This window comes from Xiphophorus couchianus, chromosome 10 (genome assembly GCF_001444195.1).
Source record: "Xiphophorus couchianus chromosome 10, X_couchianus-1.0, whole genome shotgun sequence".
NCBI lineage: Eukaryota > Metazoa > Chordata > Actinopteri > Cyprinodontiformes > Poeciliidae > Xiphophorus > Xiphophorus couchianus.
Genome location: NC_040237.1, coordinates 9,624,534 through 9,644,628, shown reverse-complemented (window position 1 = coordinate 9,644,628; position 20,095 = coordinate 9,624,534). Strand labels below are relative to the sequence as shown.

The 20,095-nt window shown below is 38.6% G+C and overlaps 3 protein-coding genes across 4 annotated transcripts in view; all 3 read left to right on the top strand.

Annotated features, from left to right (window-relative positions):
• The window catches only part of arhgap27 (Rho GTPase activating protein 27), a 30,863-nt gene extending 29,678 nt beyond the window's left edge, over positions 1-1,185 (top strand). For both annotated transcript variants that reach the window (XM_028029742.1, XM_028029741.1), the window contains one exon: positions 70-1,185. In XM_028029742.1, the coding sequence (XP_027885543.1) occupies positions 70-247 (178 nt within the window). In that variant the 3' untranslated portion in view covers positions 248-1,185. The remainder of the gene's footprint in view (positions 1-69) is intronic.
• A 1,693-nt stretch (positions 1,186-2,878) lies between these two features.
• On the top strand, positions 2,879-9,169 carry vps25 (vacuolar protein sorting 25 homolog). Its single transcript, XM_028030150.1, has 6 exons — positions 2,879-3,003; positions 3,884-4,029; positions 4,879-4,932; positions 5,016-5,104; positions 7,528-7,603; positions 8,346-9,169. Exons 1-6 carry the CDS (start codon positions 2,957-2,959, stop codon positions 8,456-8,458), a joined length of 525 nt encoding a protein of 174 aa, XP_027885951.1. The 5' UTR covers positions 2,879-2,956; the 3' UTR covers positions 8,459-9,169.
• A 1,078-nt stretch (positions 9,170-10,247) lies between these two features.
• The window catches only part of wnk4a (WNK lysine deficient protein kinase 4a), a 47,877-nt gene continuing 38,029 nt past the window's right edge, over positions 10,248-20,095 (top strand). Inside the window, exons 1-2 of the mRNA XM_028029489.1 lie at positions 10,248-10,397; positions 10,592-11,245. Coding sequence (XP_027885290.1) covers positions 10,625-11,245 — 621 coding nt within the window. The 5' untranslated portion in view covers positions 10,248-10,397; positions 10,592-10,624. The remainder of the gene's footprint in view (positions 10,398-10,591; positions 11,246-20,095) is intronic.

Genomic DNA, 20,095 nt, shown 5'->3' with positions numbered 1-20,095 from the left:
TTCTGTCCATGGGTAAATTCCAGTTTACCCAGACTCACTGTTTCTTCTCTCTCTCTCTGTGAACGAAAGGGTAATTGAGTATGGAGAAGACAATCGCATGACCGTACAGAATGTTGCCATTGTGTTTGGCCCAACGCTTCTTCGGCCGGAGACGGAGACGGCGAACATCACCATGCACATGGTCTTCCAGAACCAGATTGTGGAGTTCATCCTGAATGAATACAGCCGTATCTTCCACTCTAGCTAAAGCAGTCGCTTGTGCACCCGGACAAAAGTACATAAAGTGCTTGACTCTTCTTTTTTTTTTATGGTTTCCCTTTGCATGTACATCAGCAGCTTGAATGCCACATGTAAAATTGAAGTTGTTTTCTGGAATAAGTTAAATGTGCCATTGCAATTAACCTGCCAAGATGAGGGATTTTCAGCTGTCGTTGCTCTGTATGGTTTTTTTTTTGTTTTGTTTTTTTTACCTGAGGACGCTTGCACTGTCAAACTGTCTGCGCCAGTATTTTAGGAATGTGTCTGAACCGCACAGGTTTGAATTTTCTTCAGTGAAAGAAGCACTGTATCACACTGCTTTCTCTCTTTGAGTCTCTAAATTGTCTAAACCTCACAAGCCACTTTCTCCTATTTTGACTCTTGCTTTTTTTGTTTTTAGTGGAAGTCAAAGTGTCAAAACAAAGCAGGGTACACCTAGAAAGCATTAATGCTGTCTTAAATTAGCTTTCATCTTTATTTTAAAACATTTGACATCTTTTTTTTTTTTTTACCTTTCGGATTTTATGCTACAGTATATCATTTAAGTCAATAACTGAGATTGTATTCTAATATTTTCCTTTTTTTCTCACCTTTGCCCTTGAATTTATTGTAATATAGACAACTGAAGTAATGCCACCATGTGCCAACGTGTTGGTCTGAAGTAGAAGATGAAATAGATATAGATTTTAAAAGACAGTAAGAGTATTTTTCAATTTTGCTGTTCTTAAAGAGATTGTAAAATAATGCCATGAAGATGAATAATGATTTAATGAGAGTTTGAAGTAAACAAAATCTAATAGTGAAATAGAAAAGTGAAAATTAGCATAACTGTATGTCCTGTAAATAGTAATAAATGGCATATTTATGCCGCAAGTTGGTGAAAAAAGCACAAGTTCTTTCTGTAATAAATTAACTTTTGAAAAAAAACCACAGAGGTTTCTTTTTTTTTTGCATCAAAATGTGTCAAATAGTTCACACTCATGTCATTTGGGGGCCCACACCAGCTATGTCCATCACAGGTTTGATGCTTTGTCCACAATGCTAAAATTCAATTACTTGTTGAATTTACAAACAAACTCCAGTTCAAAAATTACTGACAGAAAAGTTTTAGTTTTTAAACAATGACTGGTTTCCAATTGGTTTCCTTAAGAAAACGTTGAACATAGAAAAGTCAGTGTATGTCAGTAACTCAATTCAAAATTCAAATTCAAAAATACTTTATTGATCCCACAGGGAAAATAAATGTTGTAATTCAGATTCTTCAACGAGTTATTGTAGATAGTGATGGCTGTTGGCAGAAAAGATCTCTTGTTGCACTCTGTATTACAGTGAACTTGAAGAATCCTCTGACTGAAGATTCTGTTTTCCTTAGACAGTCTCATGAGGAGGATGGTCAGGGTTGTCCATAATTTCCTTGGTTTTATGATGAATCCTCTGTTGCATTGCCATCTCCAGAGGTTCCACAGTCATCCCCAGAACAGAACCAGCTGTCTTTATCAGGCTATTGAGACTTTTTAAGAGGGAAACTCATATAATTTCTTTGCAACATACATTTCAAGCATTTATTTGTTAATAAATAAGTTTATTTATTTGTAAAACAGGAGCACAATAAGAACGAGATGAGATGCAGGAGCCATAGTTCCTATTCACATTCTTATAGTCAATTCAGTTAATTTAAAATGACCCAATAATCTGTGTAAACATGTCTACATTTGCTGCACACCAAACAAGAGAAAAGATTCAGTGCTTCCTGATCCAAGATTTTCCAAGCTCACACAGCATGTACACGTTTTAGGTTTATAGGCATGCTGGTAAAGATGCCCTGTGCTTTACCAGTTGCCCTCAGCTTGACTGAATCGTTGGGCCTAGTGTCTCTCATCTTGTTCTTGACAATACTCCATACTTCCTCTGTGGAGTTTTTCAGTTTGAAACAGCAGATGTTAGACGTTGAACTTCACGCATAAAAAGTTGTGAAACAAATGAGCACATTTACAGACAACACTTTTGCAGCTTTATTCATCAGCATTAGAAGAAAGCTTTAAAATCTGTTTTTCTTTCTCACAGGCATGAAATTACCATGATAACTTTGACTAGATGTAGTTCCAAAGTCTATACAGAAATTCAAATAAAAATATGAACAAAATCAACAATTATTTCTACTGCTGCAAAAAAATCTAGTGTATCAATTATTATAACTATGATAATGTTGTTTATAACTTTTTTATAGTTAGATGTATGCAGAATATGCCAACTAAATTTAGTAGTTTGCAGGTGAATGTGCTCATTCTACTGGGGAATATGCACTTTCTGCTGGTCTTTAAGTTTATCTACATATACTGGCTGGGTAATTTGTCAGATTATCTGATTTATTATGACTGTACCTTTTAGTTTTCAATTTATATCCACGTAATATGCTAAAAAAAAAAAAAACTTCTTGACAAAGGAATCCCCCCCTCCTTCTACTGCTTCTGAGTAGCACAGCAACAAAAAAAAAGTGAAGAAGAAACCAATTCAGAACTTCTTACAGCCTAACAAATACTGATTACAAAGCTTAAAAAAATTCCAATAAATTCTGATAGACACTTTAATAATGTGTTTAGTCTGTTCGTTCACTCTGCTCTGTGTGCTCAGCCGGAACTATTTGTGTGGTCGGACGCTCTTCCGGACGCTGTCAGCTGTGAACACCGCATCAACTGCGATGAGTTTTGAGTGGCCCTGGCAGTACAATTTCCCTCCGTTTTTTACGTGAGTCATGTTTTTAACAATTACCGCATAAAAAGAGGGTTAAACGTGCTTATGAACTATTGTTTTATCCCTATAGCTGCTTGAAGAAGCGTTGATTTTTCAACCTAGCACTACGTTAGCTAGCTAGTTCCGGCTAAGATTGCTAAGGAAGTGAATTTACACTCAGGTTTTCTAAAGTTAAAAAATAGCTACTTATGGCTTGGTTTAATGATGGATTTACATGTAATGTTGATCAAATACCTGATCACATGTAAGTAGTGTTTCATTGTAGGCTTGTGTTGAGGGAAAATCTGTTTTATAGGATGTGTTTCCGCTGATGTTGACTCACTGCCACTAGTGACATCTCAGATTCGCAGTGCTTGGACTCTTTTTTTCTTTTCTTTTTTTGCCCTGTCGTTTATCTATCAGAATAACACATTTTGATAACGGGGTTTGCAGTTTTAGACATATCCAAACTATAGTACAGCTGAATTTGCTGAATCTATCTGCACTGCCTCTTCAGTATATATATATAATCTAAGGCAAATTGAACATTTTAATACAATAAAATCAATACTTTCATTCTGGGAGCTATTTTGTAAAACACCTGTCTGCTACTTTGTCTAGGCTTGCAACAAAGGTTGAATTTTTTAAAAGTAAATCCTTAAAATACTTATTTATCAAAAATATATTTTTTAAAATGATTAAGTATGTGTAGTGAATATGTGCTGTCAAAAAATATTTACTCGTTAAAAGGTTCTTTTCTGTAACCAAATTTGCAAGCTTCATCCTAATACTTGAACCTCTATGTTTTCTAAAATAACCTGAAGTACGTTGATAGCTGTTAAGCTATGAGTACGCCTTACATATCTCGGTTTGTTTGTTTTGTATTTTCGGACAGACTTCAGCCCAATGTTGACACCAGACAGAAACAGTTGGCAGCCTGGTGTTCCCTGGTTCTGTCCTACTGCCGGCATCACAAGCTCTACACTGTGGATGTCATGGAAGCGCAGGAAAGTCCCGTGTTCAACAACAAGAAGATAGAGAGTATCCTGAAAGCACACTTACACTATCTTTAATACAAGAGGTTTAAATTTACTCATTGGAGTTGTAATATTTATATAATTTGTGCCTGTAATGTTTTATATATATATATATATTTCTTTTTGCAATGTAGAATGGCTATGACAGGTACAACCTGTGATTTCTTTCTAAGTATGACAGTTTGACTTTATTAAGGATTTTCTTAAACTCGCAGAGAGGAAAAAAAGATGAAAACTGCCTCAAACATGTCCATAAACACCCACAAATATTTGGATGGCTTAAAAAGTTGAAGATTCAAAAAATCGCACACATTATTGTAGGCATACAACATGGAATTATTCTGATCTCTTTTAAAATGATAGGGGGGCAGGGGTTAAGCGTTTTGCAAATAGAGGTCGAGGCTTTTAGTAGGCCATTCCAGAAGTGTAACCTGCTTTATTCATTCCAGTCCCAGTTGTGATGTGTTTGTGGAACCCTTGCTCTGTTGGAAAACCTACTTGTGTGTTTTCCTCCAACTTATTAAAAGACAGTTAATTACATATAACTGGTTTGTTGGTTTATGTAAATTTAACCATTTTTTAAAACCGTGATAAGAGCTGTAGCTGCTGGAAAAAACATTTTAGCGTAAATTGCTAATGACAAGCTTATTGACTTTTTTTTTTTTCAGTCTTGCTGTTAATTCAAATGAGTGTCCTTTTTAGAGCAGTTCTGGTTTTCCCTTTTATGTTGCAATTTAAGCCTACCACATGAAATGTTTTTTTCTTTTGTCTTTTCCTCTATTGAGGTTTGTACCGTTTGATTTACATCTGCCTTTCTGAATGTTGGTTTGGTTCATCCTTAATGCAAGTCCAGGAAAACTCCCAGTGGAAGCAATTCAAGTTGTGTTTGAAGAGTTGAGGAAAAAAGGTAAACCCTCTTCTGTCTTCATGTTCTTGCTGTGTTGATGTTCCAGCGGTGTTAAACACGCCTGTTGTCTGCGACTTCTTCAGGCAACCTGGAATGGTTGGACAAAAATAAGTCGCGGTGTTTAGTCATGTGGAGACGACCAGAGGAATGGGGGAAGTTAATATACCAGTGGGTGAGTTACAAACTGTCCTCTGTTGTCTTGTCTGTGGGGGTGATAAAGTGAGAGAATCTGTTATTTATAGGACCGAGAGAAGAATGTTTCTCTAATCACATGTTCATTATGTCATGGAAACCTCTGAGATTATCAAAGCTCTAAACCAACCTGATCTTAACAACATTATTCTTATCCATGGACATGGAAACATTGAAATAATTGATTTAGCCAGTTAGTCAGCTGTAATCTTATTCCCCTCATGGTGTTCAAAAGGCATACGATGGAATTACTGTAATTACCGGCCCTCTTAATTACGAAGTTAAAAGACACGAGGAGAACACTTAACGTGGCATCAGAACAAGGAAACTGAAGAAACTGATTGATGGAAAGGTTACATTCTGTGCACCAATCTCATTCAAAATCTTTCCAAAAGCCCCAATTAGACAGCGCCTCCTACTTTAAAGTTGAAATTGTGCTGCTGAAAACGACGCTATTGGTGAACTTCAAACATCGTTGTTATTAAATACTGCCAGTCTAAAGTGAAGCAGTTATTTCCAGAAACCGAGTGGTTTTGTGGGGTTGCTGAAGGCTTGACACTCAATGTCATGATAGTCGTTCACTTATTGCCATTGTAAATCTTCATGTTATCTTCGAGATAAGGATGAGTCTGTGCAAATTCATAACTCGTTGAAACCAAACAAAGATATGGAGAAAGCGTGAGACTCTCCTCTCCGTCTTGTCTCTTAAGAGTCAGAATCCACACTGATTGTCTTTCCGTGGCAAAACTTGAAATATTAGAGATATGGGAACTGCTTATCTGAAACGGACTAACACACCCACTTATGCACTAGCTGACCTTAAACTCTGAGTTAGGCAGCTATGAAGATCACTAGGCATCACACATTTAATATATATTGAAACAAGAATGTATTAACACTACAAAAACAGATAAAGCAAGTATTTTCTAGCTTAAATGGATTGTGTGTCACTTTCTCTTTAAACTTGGGCAAAATTGTTATGTTTCTAATATGTTCTTAATATAGTTAATGTGTACACATCTTAGTTAATGTGCCAGTATTTTCTGTCATGAGGTATTTAAACAAGTAATTAACTTTTTAAAATATGTTTGTAAATATAGAATGTTTTTCAAATAATTTGACAGCTGTTGTTTTGCATCCGACTCCTGTATTTCCCATTTTTCTGGATTTAGGATTAGGACTGTAAAACATAATCCAGGTCTGGCTACAATCTCCTAAAATATGTTGGAGAATATGGACTGATCAAACCATAACTTGGACCTTGAGCACCATTTCCCACAGTGACACATGGTGGTGGTGGCAGCATCATTCTGCTGGCTTTGTTGCTTCTTCAGATTGAACTGGGGTTTTAGAACCAGTTTATTACATCTTTATAATGTGTTTTCCATTGAATCGCACAGGATAAATGCTACCTTTAAAGTGAACAAGGTTTTGAAACTGTTTATGATTGTGAGACTTTTTGTTCACATCACAAAAGCCTTGTTTTTTAGTTCTAGAATTTTTCTTTATGCATCATCAATGCCACCAGTTTCATTTTTCCAAAGGTGCTTGAACCAGGTAACAAAAAGAGTTGCCCTGTGTATGTCAAACTTTCTCTTTATACGCAGTAGCAGCTGAGGGCAGTGTGCATATAAACAAACCCGGTGACAATGAATCAACATCATTACCTGTATTTTGGCACCCTGGATTATGTAATTGTATACATTTCTAACAACAAAGGTGCTACGTCACACCATGTGGGTTTTTAGATGACATAAACAGCAGATGTACTTTTGCACTTTTTCACATTTTGTTTGCCAAAATGTACCGGTGGCACATTTTGCCACCAGTAATAATAGTGTTGATGTTCGCTCTCTTTTAAGTTGGCTGACCTATGATGAAAATGCTTGATGTCTCAGTGTCCATTGTGCAAAAAGGAGAACTGATTCTCTTTTTTTTTGAGATTTTGTGTAATTGTGTCAGCAGAAACCAATAGAATGATCAGAAATTTCACACTGATAATGTGGTGATTTCTTCTTAAAACTACATTTAAATCTTCTTTCCTTGTAACGGTGTTAAAATTTGTGTGAAATGGATCTGGAAATAAAGGTTTCAGTAAGAAGTATCAAAATTTCTACTAGAATGTCTTTTTAAATTTTTGGTTCACATTTAAATGTATCTCTGCAGATAGTTTTATCCTATTCTCTCTGTTCCTTTGTGCTTTCACTGCTATTTCCATGGTCTTGTTGCAGCATATGTTTTTAAAAGTTAAGTTGCAAAGTTCTTATGGATGAAAAGAAGTATGTAGAAGAAAGTATTTTTAGTTGAGAAGAATCTCAGTTTTAAACTGTGCGCTTATTCTTGTTTGTTTTTTTAAGAGCAAATTTAAGGATCAACAGTGTTTTATTTTCTCTGTTTTTTCAGGTGTCCAAAAATGGCATGAACAACTCTGTGTTTACACTTTACGAACTCTCCAATGGTGATGACACAGACGGTGAAGGTATGATATGGTCCTAATTGCTCGTATTTCACGACTCTAAAAGGAATCAGAACAATATCTGGAGAATTACTGTATGTACATTTACACTAAATACAATTTTGGTAATTTTTATCAGTATTTCTGTAATTCCCCAACGGCTGAGCTTCTAAGAGAAATAAACTGGTAATTAATGGTTCAGAGCATGTGTACATATTAGAAGTAGGCAGAGAGGAAATGGTCATTCATGGAAAGCTACTGTTGATGTACACATGAACCAAAACTTTATACCACAATCGTCACAAGGGGGTCGGTGATGTTTCTCCGTCAATGTTGAGCCTCGTCTATCGCATTGATTATGAGTGAATATTAGTTTCATATATTGCAGGGGTCTCAAACTCCAGTCCTCGAGGGCCGCAGTCCTGCAACTTTTAGATGTGCCTCTGCTGCACCACACCTGAAAAGAATAATTAGGTCATTAAGGCTCTGGAAAACTGATCTACACAAGGAGGAGGTCATTAAGTCATTTCATTCCAGTGTTTTGTACCTGTGGCACATCTAAAAACTGCAGGACTGCGGCCCTCGAGGCCTGGAGTTTGAGACCCCTGATCTATTGAATTGAATTGCTGAGTTTAAAATTAGACAAACATGGACAGACAAGATGAATAAATAAATAAAATAAGGCATCTACTGATGATCTTCATAGTTACAGAGCCGTAGCGCTCTGATAATACCATCAATTGATCGTGGTTCTTTTTTTATGCAGAGTTCCACGGTTTAGAGGACTGGATGCTGCAGCGCTCCCTGCAGGCTTTACAAACAGAAGGAAAAGCAGAGATCATCTCTATGGATGACGGAAAAGGTGTCAAATTTTTCTAAAGCGGTGCTGGAATCACGCTCATACACTCCGACCAGGAAGCAAGGCGGATCTTTAGGATGGGTCGCACCTCGATGCAGAGGCCGGTGGATGCTGGCCCTTTAAATGTTTTTGTAGTTGCCTTTTTGGTTCACGACCTTCTCTTTCTGGGAGAGAACCATTATTGTTTGCGGGCGGAAACAACAAAAAAAAAAAGAGCATCTGAGGTGACACTGTGTTTATAAAATTATCATTGGTGACATTTGTTGCCATTTAAAGATGCAATGAGTATCAGGGGACTAAACACTATCATGTCTGAATATTTTAGGGGAACATTTCCCCATTAGCTGTCACTCAACTTCTTCATTTAGATTTTAAATGCAACTAGTTCTATCTCCATTTACTCTATTAAGGAGTTTACTGTGTATGATTAGCGCTGGACCTTGGCTCGGCTGTCGTTCCTTGGTGCCCAGCCAGAATTCCCAAAGAAATCCCAGAACACAAGACCTGAGGGACTTTTTTAAATTTCTAAATAAATGCTTCCAGAGGAGGAACACCGCAGAGGCTCGAGGCAATCTTCATTCAACCTGACTGAGTGTGATAATATTGAACTTTGTGTACAGATTTCTGCCATCCTGTTGTTGTATTGTAGCTTCTGTGATGCTTCTGTTATCTTTCCCTCTGTTCTTTTTCATATCCTACAGAAAAAATAAATTAGGAATTTGTTAAATTTGCTTTATTCTCTTTTTTTTGTGTGTGTGTGTTTCAAATTCTGAGTCATTTCAAATGCTTCAGAGATGCAGTTCTTGCAAGGACACTACAAAGTGTCTTTGTAAGAATCTTGCTAAGACCAAGTGCAAAGTTTGGATGCAAAGAAAATCTTTGCATCCAAAACTGAAACCATTACAAGAAAGTGCCTGTTTGAAAGAAGATAGAAACAGAACTGCGCAGTGTTTAAGCCACTGCGCAGTTCTGTAAATGCCACAGGCAGAGCTCAGCAGAGTAAAACCTTTGTAATGGAGCTCTTTCTGGTTGCAGCTGTGATTAAGGACAGCACCCTGAAAGGTCCACTCACATGATGTGCTGTGAGGATGATACAGCTCCAAGGAGACGTGTATATGTGTGTATTTCCATATATTTGCTGATCAAACCCTGCAAACGCACTTGTGGCACAGGTGGAGCCCAGTGTGGCCTTTGGTGGTAGAGGTTTCATGTTCCAGAGGCCGCTGCTCCTCCGCCGTGTGGCTCCCCCTGCAGGTCAGCCACGCTGCTCTCCCATTCTCTTTCTCCGAGTGCCGCTTATCTCTCACATTCAGGCTAATAAAATGAGGTCAGATTTAAAGTGTAAGTAAAATGACTCATCGGTTGTGAATAAATTCAGCTCTTCGTAATCAGTGGAAATGTGGATGTGAATTTAACCCCAAAACATCAAAACTATAGGATTCCTGTGGCACCTGCTAACAAAATCACATTTCTATTTGATTTTATGTCAGTTTTAGACATCTTAAAATACATTTTATTTGTTATTAGCTATTAACTAAGTTTAACTTTTTTCGTTTTTGATCTAATTTAAGATCAGAACATATTACTTATGTTTTTGTTGCATTTCTATTTCTTATGTATTTGTATGTTTTTTATCATACCCTTTTATCAGCTTTATTTTTTTCCCTGAATTTATTTATGTAGCACATTTTCTTAAGGCAACAATGTATCAGTTCCCTCTGGATGGATTTCTCTGCGCGTCAGAAGCAGCGGTGGGCGGAGCTGGAGCGATCAGGGCGCACAGCCCACTGGAGCTTTGTTGATATTGGCTGCTCCGTCCTTTCACAGGAGGTTATATCTTCAAGTCTTTGGAAAGACAAGAGGTTGAAAAAGAAAGAAAGAAAAGGAAAACTAATGGAGACTTTAACTATGCGTTAAATTTGCGCCTCGCTTTTATGGGAGACGTCTTTACACCCACGAGTAAGTATAAAACATAAATTTGTGCATACTTCTCTCTTTTTTTTTCAATGAAGTTATATTTGCGTTGCTTTCAATTAGTCATTCATGTCTAATATTAAGCCATAGCTTGTGTTTTACCACTGAAACGTGACTTGAAACCTGAATGTACTAATTCAGCTTTGTCCAAATGTGCCAAATGTCATTTCCACATTTAGGCTCTAAATCTGGAAGGTGTTGCAGCGGCCACAATGTCTCACGCACAGGTTGAGATCCCAGGACGCGGCTTTCCAGGCCTCTCCGTGGACATGACGGACGACTGCTTGTCCCGCAACGTGCTCAGGACGCACGGCTTGAACGCGCGGAGGAACTCTTACTGCCTGCAGAAAATCACCATGGACATTGATTCTCCCCTATACAGCAGCGCCCTCTCCAAAGCACTGTCCTGGTCGGCTGAGAATATCCTGTCGCTCGCAGAGTCCAGAGTAGAGGAGGAAAAAGCGGACGAGTCCCCGCAGCAGCTGTGTCCCGTCTCCAGCCAGGACGCCAGCACCGAAGCGCCCTCAGGCAGCCAGGAGCCCGACGCGGTGGGAGGAAACTGGCCCTCGGAACGCAGATCCCAAGCTCACGATGCCAGCTCGGACTCTGACAACGAGCTTCAGAACAGACAAAACAAGGTCCTGTCCCGCATCACCTTTGACACCCAGTGGGAGCAGGAGGAGAAGGAGGACGTGGAGACCAAAGCGGTGGCAACCTCACCCGATGGAAGATATCTGAAATTCAACATAGAGATCGGAAGGGGTTCCTTCAAGACTGTGTATAAAGGCTTGGACACGGAGACAACGGTGGAGGTGGCATGGTGTGAGCTACAGGTAGGTGCGCCTATAGTTCACGATTTCACTTCAAACGATTAAAGTAATATTTATCTTTGTATTTATATTAAATAATGTGTAAGACCCCCATACCTAGACTTCAGAACCCAGCAATACACGCCCCCTCCTCATGCTACATGCTAGAGTAACAAACTTCAGTGTGGTTGCCTTGGATCTTAAAGGATCAACAGGAAGTAGTGCACAATAATAAAGTGAGCAAAAAAATAATACCACGTTTTATAAACTAAAATATGAAAATTGTGGCATGCGTTTGTATTCGAACTCCGAGAGTGAAATATGTCACAGGACCTCCACCAGCATTTTGTATCTAGAGACTGGAGGGTTTTTTTTGTTTTTTGTTTGTCAAGCTCAGTCCGATTGGATGGAGGTAATCTATGAAAATCAGTTTTGAGGTCTTTCCCAGCTTCTCAATTGGATTTTGGTCTGGACTTTGAAGAGGCTGCTGTGACACACCAAAATTATTTATTCTGAATCTTTTGTAGCTCTGATTGTGTATTTAATATCATCGTCCTGCAGCAAAGTGAACCTCCAGCAGAGTTTAACATTTTTGCAGCATCAAACAGCTTTTATTCCATGACTGACCAGGTTTAACTGTGGTCTCATCTGTCCAGAGAACCATATTCTTTATGTTTACAACACCTGTTACATGGCTTGTGGAAAGACACTTCCACAAAGGGCATTTGTGAAGTGTGTGACTTTCTCCATCATCAAATTTTCCCACCTGAGCTGTGGATCTCTCCTGCTCCTCCAGAGTCAGGGCAGGGACATCAGAATGAAGGGGAGTGAATGCAAATGCACATCCAAGATTTTCAGATTTTATTGCTGAGAAACTGAAATCCATGCATCACTTCCACTTTGCCATTATGCGCTGCTTTGTGTTCATACATCACTAGAAATTCCCATGCAGTACACTCGGTGTGTGGTTCTAAAGTGAATACATGTAAAGAAAAGTCCAAATCCTGAGAATATTTTTGCAAGACTTTGTGAGATTTTCCCCACTTTCCAGCTCACTCTGCTCCACTTCCTAACGTGAAGCAGCTAATCTGGTGTGTGTTATTCCTTACTGACCTTGTGTTTCCTCATGTAGAGGGCCTGACACGGTAACCCGGGTCATCCTGTTAACAGTCCGTTCCAACTGAACCACTCCTTATAGCATTATCCCCTCCTCTTTCTCTCTAATCCCTTTTTTTCTCATTCAGAACCTGTCGCCGAGGTCCACTTCACGTGGAGCATTTTATATGCAGCTCGGATGGTCTGTTGTGCGCTGTTTGCATGTGACAGATGAGCCGTTTGTTACGCTTCCATCTCGCGAGGTCTCGATTGTGTTTTCATGCTCTGTGGGCTGCTGGAGCAGGCAAACACAAACCGAGAAGGTAGGCCGGAGTAAAACGTGTAGAGGTGTTAAAGTTTAGCATGCAGGATCCAAAACAGCCTGGGCAACAGCTGCCTCTCCTCTTATTTAAATGGTGTGATAGCGCCGTGGTGGATTTAAGGGTTTAAGCTTTTAACTCCACCCTTAACATTTGCCTTTGTGCTTGACCCTGGCCAGTGTTGGTGTCTGGCAGACGTGTGAGCCTCGGTAGGCACGAACACTGAGTTAACTGCATGCTTTCGGCTATTGTTTGTTGTTTGAGAGCAGAGGCTGCAAGTTATTTTAGAATATCAAAAAGGCCTGGTGGTGGAGGTGGGATTTGTATTTTAACTGTGCAGAAGGTTGCTGGGTGCTCATTTTATGGGAGGGACATAAATCTACCCTAAAGCCCCAAGGTTTCACCTACAGGATCACAGAATATCTTTTAGGCTGTAAAGTCACTAGAAAATATTCTCTTCCTGCTCTGTTTCACTCATTCATTTGACTCTACACCTGTTATTCAAATAATGCACACGCCTAACTTTCCGTTTCTTAGTAGAGAAAACCCAAAGTTTTTATTTTGATCCATTGGCCACAAACCATTTTTTGCGACCAAGCTTTTTCGTTTCATCTCTTCACTCAAGACATGAGTCCAGTTAAGCTTCTTAATCACTGCTAATAAGCTTAGGGATTGCGGCTGTTGATATGGTTGCTGTTGTGATAAGTTAACCTCAAATAGATAGACTTTACCTGCGGTGGCGCTTCTTTACAGAAATTGCCGCCCCGTCCTGCGCCATGTGTGTCCCCCGATGCTTAAAGGGAAACGCGGCAAGCTCTGCTGTTGGTGGCTAAACACAGTCTCTCCCCTAATGTTGATGGGGCAGCAGTCAGAGATGCGTCATCACAACTCTGCTAGGAACGCCTTAAGCTCCTTTAAATATGTGCAACAGAGGCGGAGATCTAATCTGCAGGAAGTTCAGATCTGCTGTTTGGGTATTTAACGGGGCTTTAAATCGCATCTACTTTGCTTGATTCCCACTTACACAAAGTTATCTATGTTTTATATATATATATATATATATACAAAGATAATACACAGGTGTTCTTCAGTGTACTACCAACACAGTAAGATAGAATGCAGGTTTGTCTGGGCGGTGTCCACTTGAACGTTTTGTGCTGGCACACAATAAGTAAACAAAACATTTAGATTCTTCCGTGACGTGACACCCACAGCTGGGCTAGGACCGTATGTTGGATGCAGTTTCTTCTCACCGCTCGGGAATATAGAGCAAAACCTTACTATTATGATTGGAAAAAACCCGCCTACTGAAGGAAAGGCTCCTATAAGCTTTATTTAGCAGCATTCACACCCCCATAAAACCCTTATCAGGCCTATAAACAAAACATAGCCACTCTCTTTTATGTTAACTTAGAATTTATAACACTGTTTGGAATTATGAATTACAACCAAGGATACAATTAATCTGTTACTGTCTCTGCTTTCTATAATATCAATATAAATCAAATGTAAGCCACGCTGTCTGAATGAATCTCAATGATTTATTTTGGACATTGCATTCAAACGACACATTGCCTCTTAGAAGTCCTCATCATCTTTGAACCTTCTCACATTTCATTACTTTACAACCACCAACTTCAATTCTACCGCCATTTTATGTAACAAACCAGAAGCTTTCTCTCAGCACGGTGCTGCCACCACCATGCTTCACCGTAGACGTGGTGCGTTCAGGGCGATGTTCAGTGTCGGTCATGATTTTTGGTCTTGACCGATCAGATCACATTCCTCCACGTGTTTGTTTTGTCCTCAATGCTTATGTGAAACTAAAAGCAGGACTTTTTTGGGGTTATATTAACAATGGCTTTTTTCTTGGCATTCTCCTACGAAGGCCAGTTTTGTGAAGTGCAACAATGTCAATGGATGAGATGAGAATTTTGGATTCTCATCTAAAATTTGAAAGACAAGTTACAAAAGTGGGCAGACTTGCAAAAGGAAACCAACATACATTCAGACTAGTTAGATATTTTCTTCCCTTTTTTGCTAGAAACCGTTTTGCAGTATATGTTTCGATCCCATTTAGGTTACTGTGAAGCGACTTGATCTCAAGCAACATCAACAACCATTAAAGATGATATATAATTCAGCAAATAAAATTTTGGACAGAAAACCAGTTAGATTTAATCATTTCCATGTTCTCAAAAAACTGAATTTGATGAAATTTAAGAATACATTGTTTAATATATATCATTCATTTTAAAAATGTTTGAAAGTAAGTGATCTTGTGGTTCCTCTTCAGTAATTGCATGAACTGTAAGGTACTTTCTCGTAAAACGTTTTTTGGTCAAACACGAGTCGTTAATATGCATAGCGACTCATGTAGAGGACTGGAAACTGATTCAACGTTTATATTAAGACTGAAGCGATTTCTTAAAGAAGATCAGGCGTTCAGTCATGGTTAGTACCCAGCCCCTAACGGTTCCAAGATGACTCCTGTTTCATTGTGGTCTGCTTTAAGTTGTAACTTTAGGATTTATGTTATGTAAGACATTTTATTTTGCTACGATGTTTTATTGACTTTTAAACTGTTTAAGTTGTTAAAGGTCCCAGTGGGGATGTGCATTGCTAGTTAGTTAAGGCTATACATGTTATAGTGTTTTGTACTTAACACTTCTCCCTATGCAAATAAACATTAAAGAAAGAAGGATGTTTAAAGCTTGGGATGATACATTTTTCTAAACTTTTCCCCTGGCCTGTCCTCTGCGTTCCCTCGTCTTCATGATTATATGTGTTCACTAACGTTGTCTAACAAACCCCTAAGGCCTTCATAGTGCAGCTATATTAGACTGATATCAAATTACATATGTGAATGTTGTTTACTAATCAGGTGACCGCTAATGGCTGAGTTTGATTTTTTTTTCCTTTCAGTGTCTTTCTTTCTTTCGTTTTGTTAAGGGGTACCAAAGTAAATGGGACTTAATATATATGCACACTTTTCAGACTTTATAAAAAATAAAAATTTCTTCCCTTTCTGCACTAATTTGTGTTGGTCTGTCACATAAAATCACATACAAATGAAAAACTGTTTGTGATAGTGAAGTAACAAAATGTCTTGCATGTTTAAAGAGAATGTGTTGTCTATACTTAACATGTTTTCTCTACGCAGCAAGTTTTTGAGGAATGAATTAACTTTGTGTCAGAGGTCTTCAAAAGATGACAGCATAATGGGATTGACATACCTGTACTTGGATATGTTTAATTGTAAATGAGTCTGCAGTCCATCGCACTAGACTCCAGATATACAACCACTGCTTTTTATTAAGAAAATTTTATCTCCTATCTTCCTCATTCTGTACGCATGCCTTATCACTTTAAATCTTGATTTATTAACTCCGTTTAATATTCCCTCTACATTCTTCGCAACCTTTGCAGAGTATGTTGACATTGATGTAATATTTTCAGGTCAAACATTTTGCTATAATTTAGAAATCTATAACCATGAGGAAATTAAAAACCTGAGAACAAAGCCACATGAACACATAATTAGAGTCTGGTGCAGTTACCAAAAGAAATGAATGAAACAAAAAAAGAGGGATGATATGTCCATGTGGCAGGTTCCCAGGAACCGCCTCAGTGACATACTGACATAAAGGAAACCTAGTCCGAGCTTTTGAAGGAAGTGCAGAAGTGATAAAATATGAATGAGCTGTTGTTTGCTCCCTTTCTCTTCCACACGTGCATTCATTGGGTTGTGGTGCAAAAACTACCAGATTGCTGCTTTGATGTTCGCTTTAAACCAAGTTTAGTAAGCTGACTGCTGGTTCTTGATGAAACACAGAGCATAAAGCTCCTACGTGGTACCACTTTGATGACTGGATGCACCAGCCATATGAGCTGCTGAATAACCAATAAGAATGAGAGCATTCAAGCGCAAATCCTTGTTGGTGAGCCACTCTAAAGGGCATCAGTTGCACAATACCTGTTCTCATTCAAGGGCAGCGGCTTCCAGCGTGCTCCCCCACTTTGCACCAGACACTTGTGTCGTCTCAGGTTTCACTTTTAAGCCCATACCAACTCACATTCTTTAGTCAGGCTCCATCTTATCAAGCTTCACCATAGCCACCTGTAAGTTCAGCAGGATGAATAAGCAACCAACTTTGGGCAAGCGTCATTCAGAATTCTAAGGAAAAAACTGCAAAGCCGACATGAAACGTCAGCTGAAATACATTATTTAAGGCTTATTTTTGTGATAACATTAAGTTGCAAATGTTCAAGAGGACAATTGTTAAATTATTTGTAATTTCAGTTTGGAGAGATGCACTGTATAAAGGTTTTCACAAAACACAGAACTGACATTACATTTTGCTCCAGTTCAGAGTTACACCAAAAATGTAGAGGTACGCCATATTTCAAGTTTTGAAATAACTATTTACAAGCTCCAATAAAACATGAATAATAACTCAGTCAAATTAAATATTTGACTGGAATAAGCTTGTATTTGCTGCAAGTGTTATATTGTCTCGTTAATGTACAGGGGTCTTTAGGTGTTTTAGGGTTTGTGATAAGATGCATTGATATGTTTTGATAAGAGGGTTGATGCTACACGGTCAGAGAGAGCAGTCGATATTACAAAGCTCTGCAGTGAAGCTGGATTCCAACACTGATTAAGTCAAAAGAATTACATGATTTCATTTTAAAGGAGGTTAGAGTTAGAACCCCCAGAAGAAGAAAATACAAGATTACTATTTCAGTCAGAAGACGGTAAATCATACAAGGGTGATGATATAATAGTTTTTTAACAACTTTTATTAGCAGCTAACTCCATTCTCAAACTCTGAGAGTTTATTTTCTTGATTGTAAATATTAATATAATTCTGATTGATTCTAGCAACTGCTGACACTCTCAGATTTGTATTTTTTATTTCATTTGGGAAAAGAATAAATGGGAAAGAATAAAAAGTTCCAGAATTTCCCCCTCACTTTGCAAATTAACAGTCAAACGGGACTGGCACACTATGCAGTTATCCAGTATGACTTGCCGGTTATAAACACAAATTTACAATACACACAAGGCAAAAGGGTCTGGAATGCAAACAAGATCAGTTTTTATGGTAAACCTCAAAACTACTTTGGCTTGAATTTGATATGAGGTGGATTAAAACAATGAAATTTAATAACTCTGTTTTTGTGGTCACCATTTTTCAGTTACAACCAATGTGATGACATAAGTCATAATTTAATTAAGCTGTAATAAAAGTGACTTCTTGTCTATATTTTCCTTTCCATGTCTAAATGCCACTGGTTTCTAGGAAGCACTGTAGTCTGAGCACAAAATCAAAGCAGGGTGTTGCAGTAAAACATTTACACCAGTCCTGCTGCAGTCGTACAGCTGCAGCCATCTATGAAGCTGTAAAAGTGGAACTGGAAGCTGCTCTGTCTTCACTTCAAATCTGAAAACTCTTTGAAGTGTTACAGCTTTTCAAAGCTGTAACTTTGAAAAGCTTTATCTCGCTGCGTCTCAGTTTGTGCACAGAGTTATGAGCTCAAACAATGATAGCTAAAGCTAGTTTAACCCAAGCCCTTGATTTATGCTGCTTGTTTGTTTGCCAGCGTTTTAAAGCACAAACCGAACTGTGTATCCTTTATCTGAAAGTGGCCAGTGTTCACTCACAGGCATCCTATCAGCCTGACTGCAGCCAACATCACCACTGTCTTTCCTTCTAGGGCTCACAGAGCGGCAAGACTTTATCAGAGCCAAGTCATGCTCTCCAAGGTGCCGTTAAGAGGGCTCACAAACGATAGCCTACATCTGCACTTGGCAGCACGTCTCTTTGACCCAAAGCCTGTTTGTTTGGATTAGAACTGCTAGACTTAGAAAGAAGGCTGCATCGGGTCACCTATAAAACTGGTACTGTACTCCATATGCGCACACTGCAAGATACGACTTGTCAGTATCAATTCAAGTGTATTTGGTGCCGAGTTGTGATAGCAGTGCCTCATTGGCTGTCTTTGATAGTGTGTCAATGTCTGACTTTGGGTGGGTACTGAAGGAACAAGCACAGGCAGCTTGGTGGCTCCTTTGTTTTGGCCTGAAGGTATTTGGCGTGTTTGTAATGACAACTGAAGGTGTTGTTGGGTGCAGGTTTATGCTACGTCTCTGTAACATATGGTTTAGTGTTGCTTACTGCTGAGCAGTTAGCTCCTTATTAATTATTGTATGGATTTTTGTACCTCTTCTCAATTCTGCAGTACGATGTTTTAGTCTGTCACATAAAGCCCCAACGAAATGCATATATGTGTTGGCTCGACTATGACAATGTGAACAAACTAAAGGGGTTTGAACACTTTTGTGAGGTGTAACATGTGGACAAAATATTCTGTTTTGAAAAATCTGGAATATTAAATATGAACGCATTGCAAGTAAGACCCTGGCTTGTTTTTGTAGAGCTGGTGTGTGTTTCTGGATATATGGATACGTGGTCTGACCATGTCTAAAACGATTTCTGGTGCCAAAGGATCTGAGCCGAGTCACTGCTTTTATTTGGGTTCTCACAGTCAATCAATTTTTTATGCCAGAGAGATTTCCGTAAGCTGTCCATGTTTGTTGAGAGGTTTCCACCGCCTGCTGAGCTTTATGTTCTACAAATGGAAAAGCGTGTGTCTTGTTTCAAAGCTTATCCCTTTGGAGCCTTTTAAAATTGCATCTGGATCCATGTCTTTCTTTCTAATCACACTTGCTTTTTATCTGAGAGGAGCACACACACACTTGATCTGTTTTACATCTATGTTCAGTTCTCAGATGAGCTTTTCCAGCCAGGTTTTTATATGCATAACAAAACTGTTCTTTATACAGACCATCCCTAACACACTTTAAGTGCTTAACTGGAGGTTAACTGCATGTCCCCTTGTGAGAGACGAGACTTAAAATGTTAGCATGTCTAATTTAAGACTTTGGATGTGAGCATCACCTGGTTTGCTGTGGAACTATTTAACTGTACAAAGGACGTATATAATTTGCAAGTGTTTTATATTCCAGATTTCACCAAATGTATTAAAACTTAGAAACGAGAAACAGGGCCTTTAAGAGTCAATTTGAATTTTAAGAGTTGGAGTTACTTATCAAAATTTTCTTATATCATGCAGCCCTACCATGCGATTGATTTCAATATTTGCCTGGAAATGGAGCACTGTGGACATTTTTTTCCTCCGAACTTTGTTCTCTGTCTTGCTGTTCCATCCATCCACGTGTCCATCTGTCCATCTATGTATTTACTTGACTCCTCTTCCATCTTTTTGTCTGTTCATCCATCTGTCCAACTTGACTGGTTTTTGAAACAATTGCAGCAATTTAAGGTATAAACAAATATACCTGGTGTTTTAACTTGGGCTCTTGGATGCAGCAGCTGTGGTTTTCTCTGCCACATTAGAATGAATAGTTTTGATTTATTTGGGCGGTGAACTC

Bases quoted from the DNA above. Each gene is read 5' to 3' on its own strand.
- vps25 (XM_028030150.1), top strand. From the start codon at position 2,957: ATGAGTTTTGAGTGGCCCTGGCAGTACAATTTCCCTCCGTTTTTTAC. The intron at 4,933-5,015 runs GTAAACCCTCTT...CGACTTCTTCAG, and splicing joins TGAAGAGTTGAGGAAAAAAG to GCAACCTGGAATGGTTGGAC. The intron at 7,604-8,345 runs GTATGATATGGT...TTTTTTATGCAG, and splicing joins TGATGACACAGACGGTGAAG to AGTTCCACGGTTTAGAGGAC.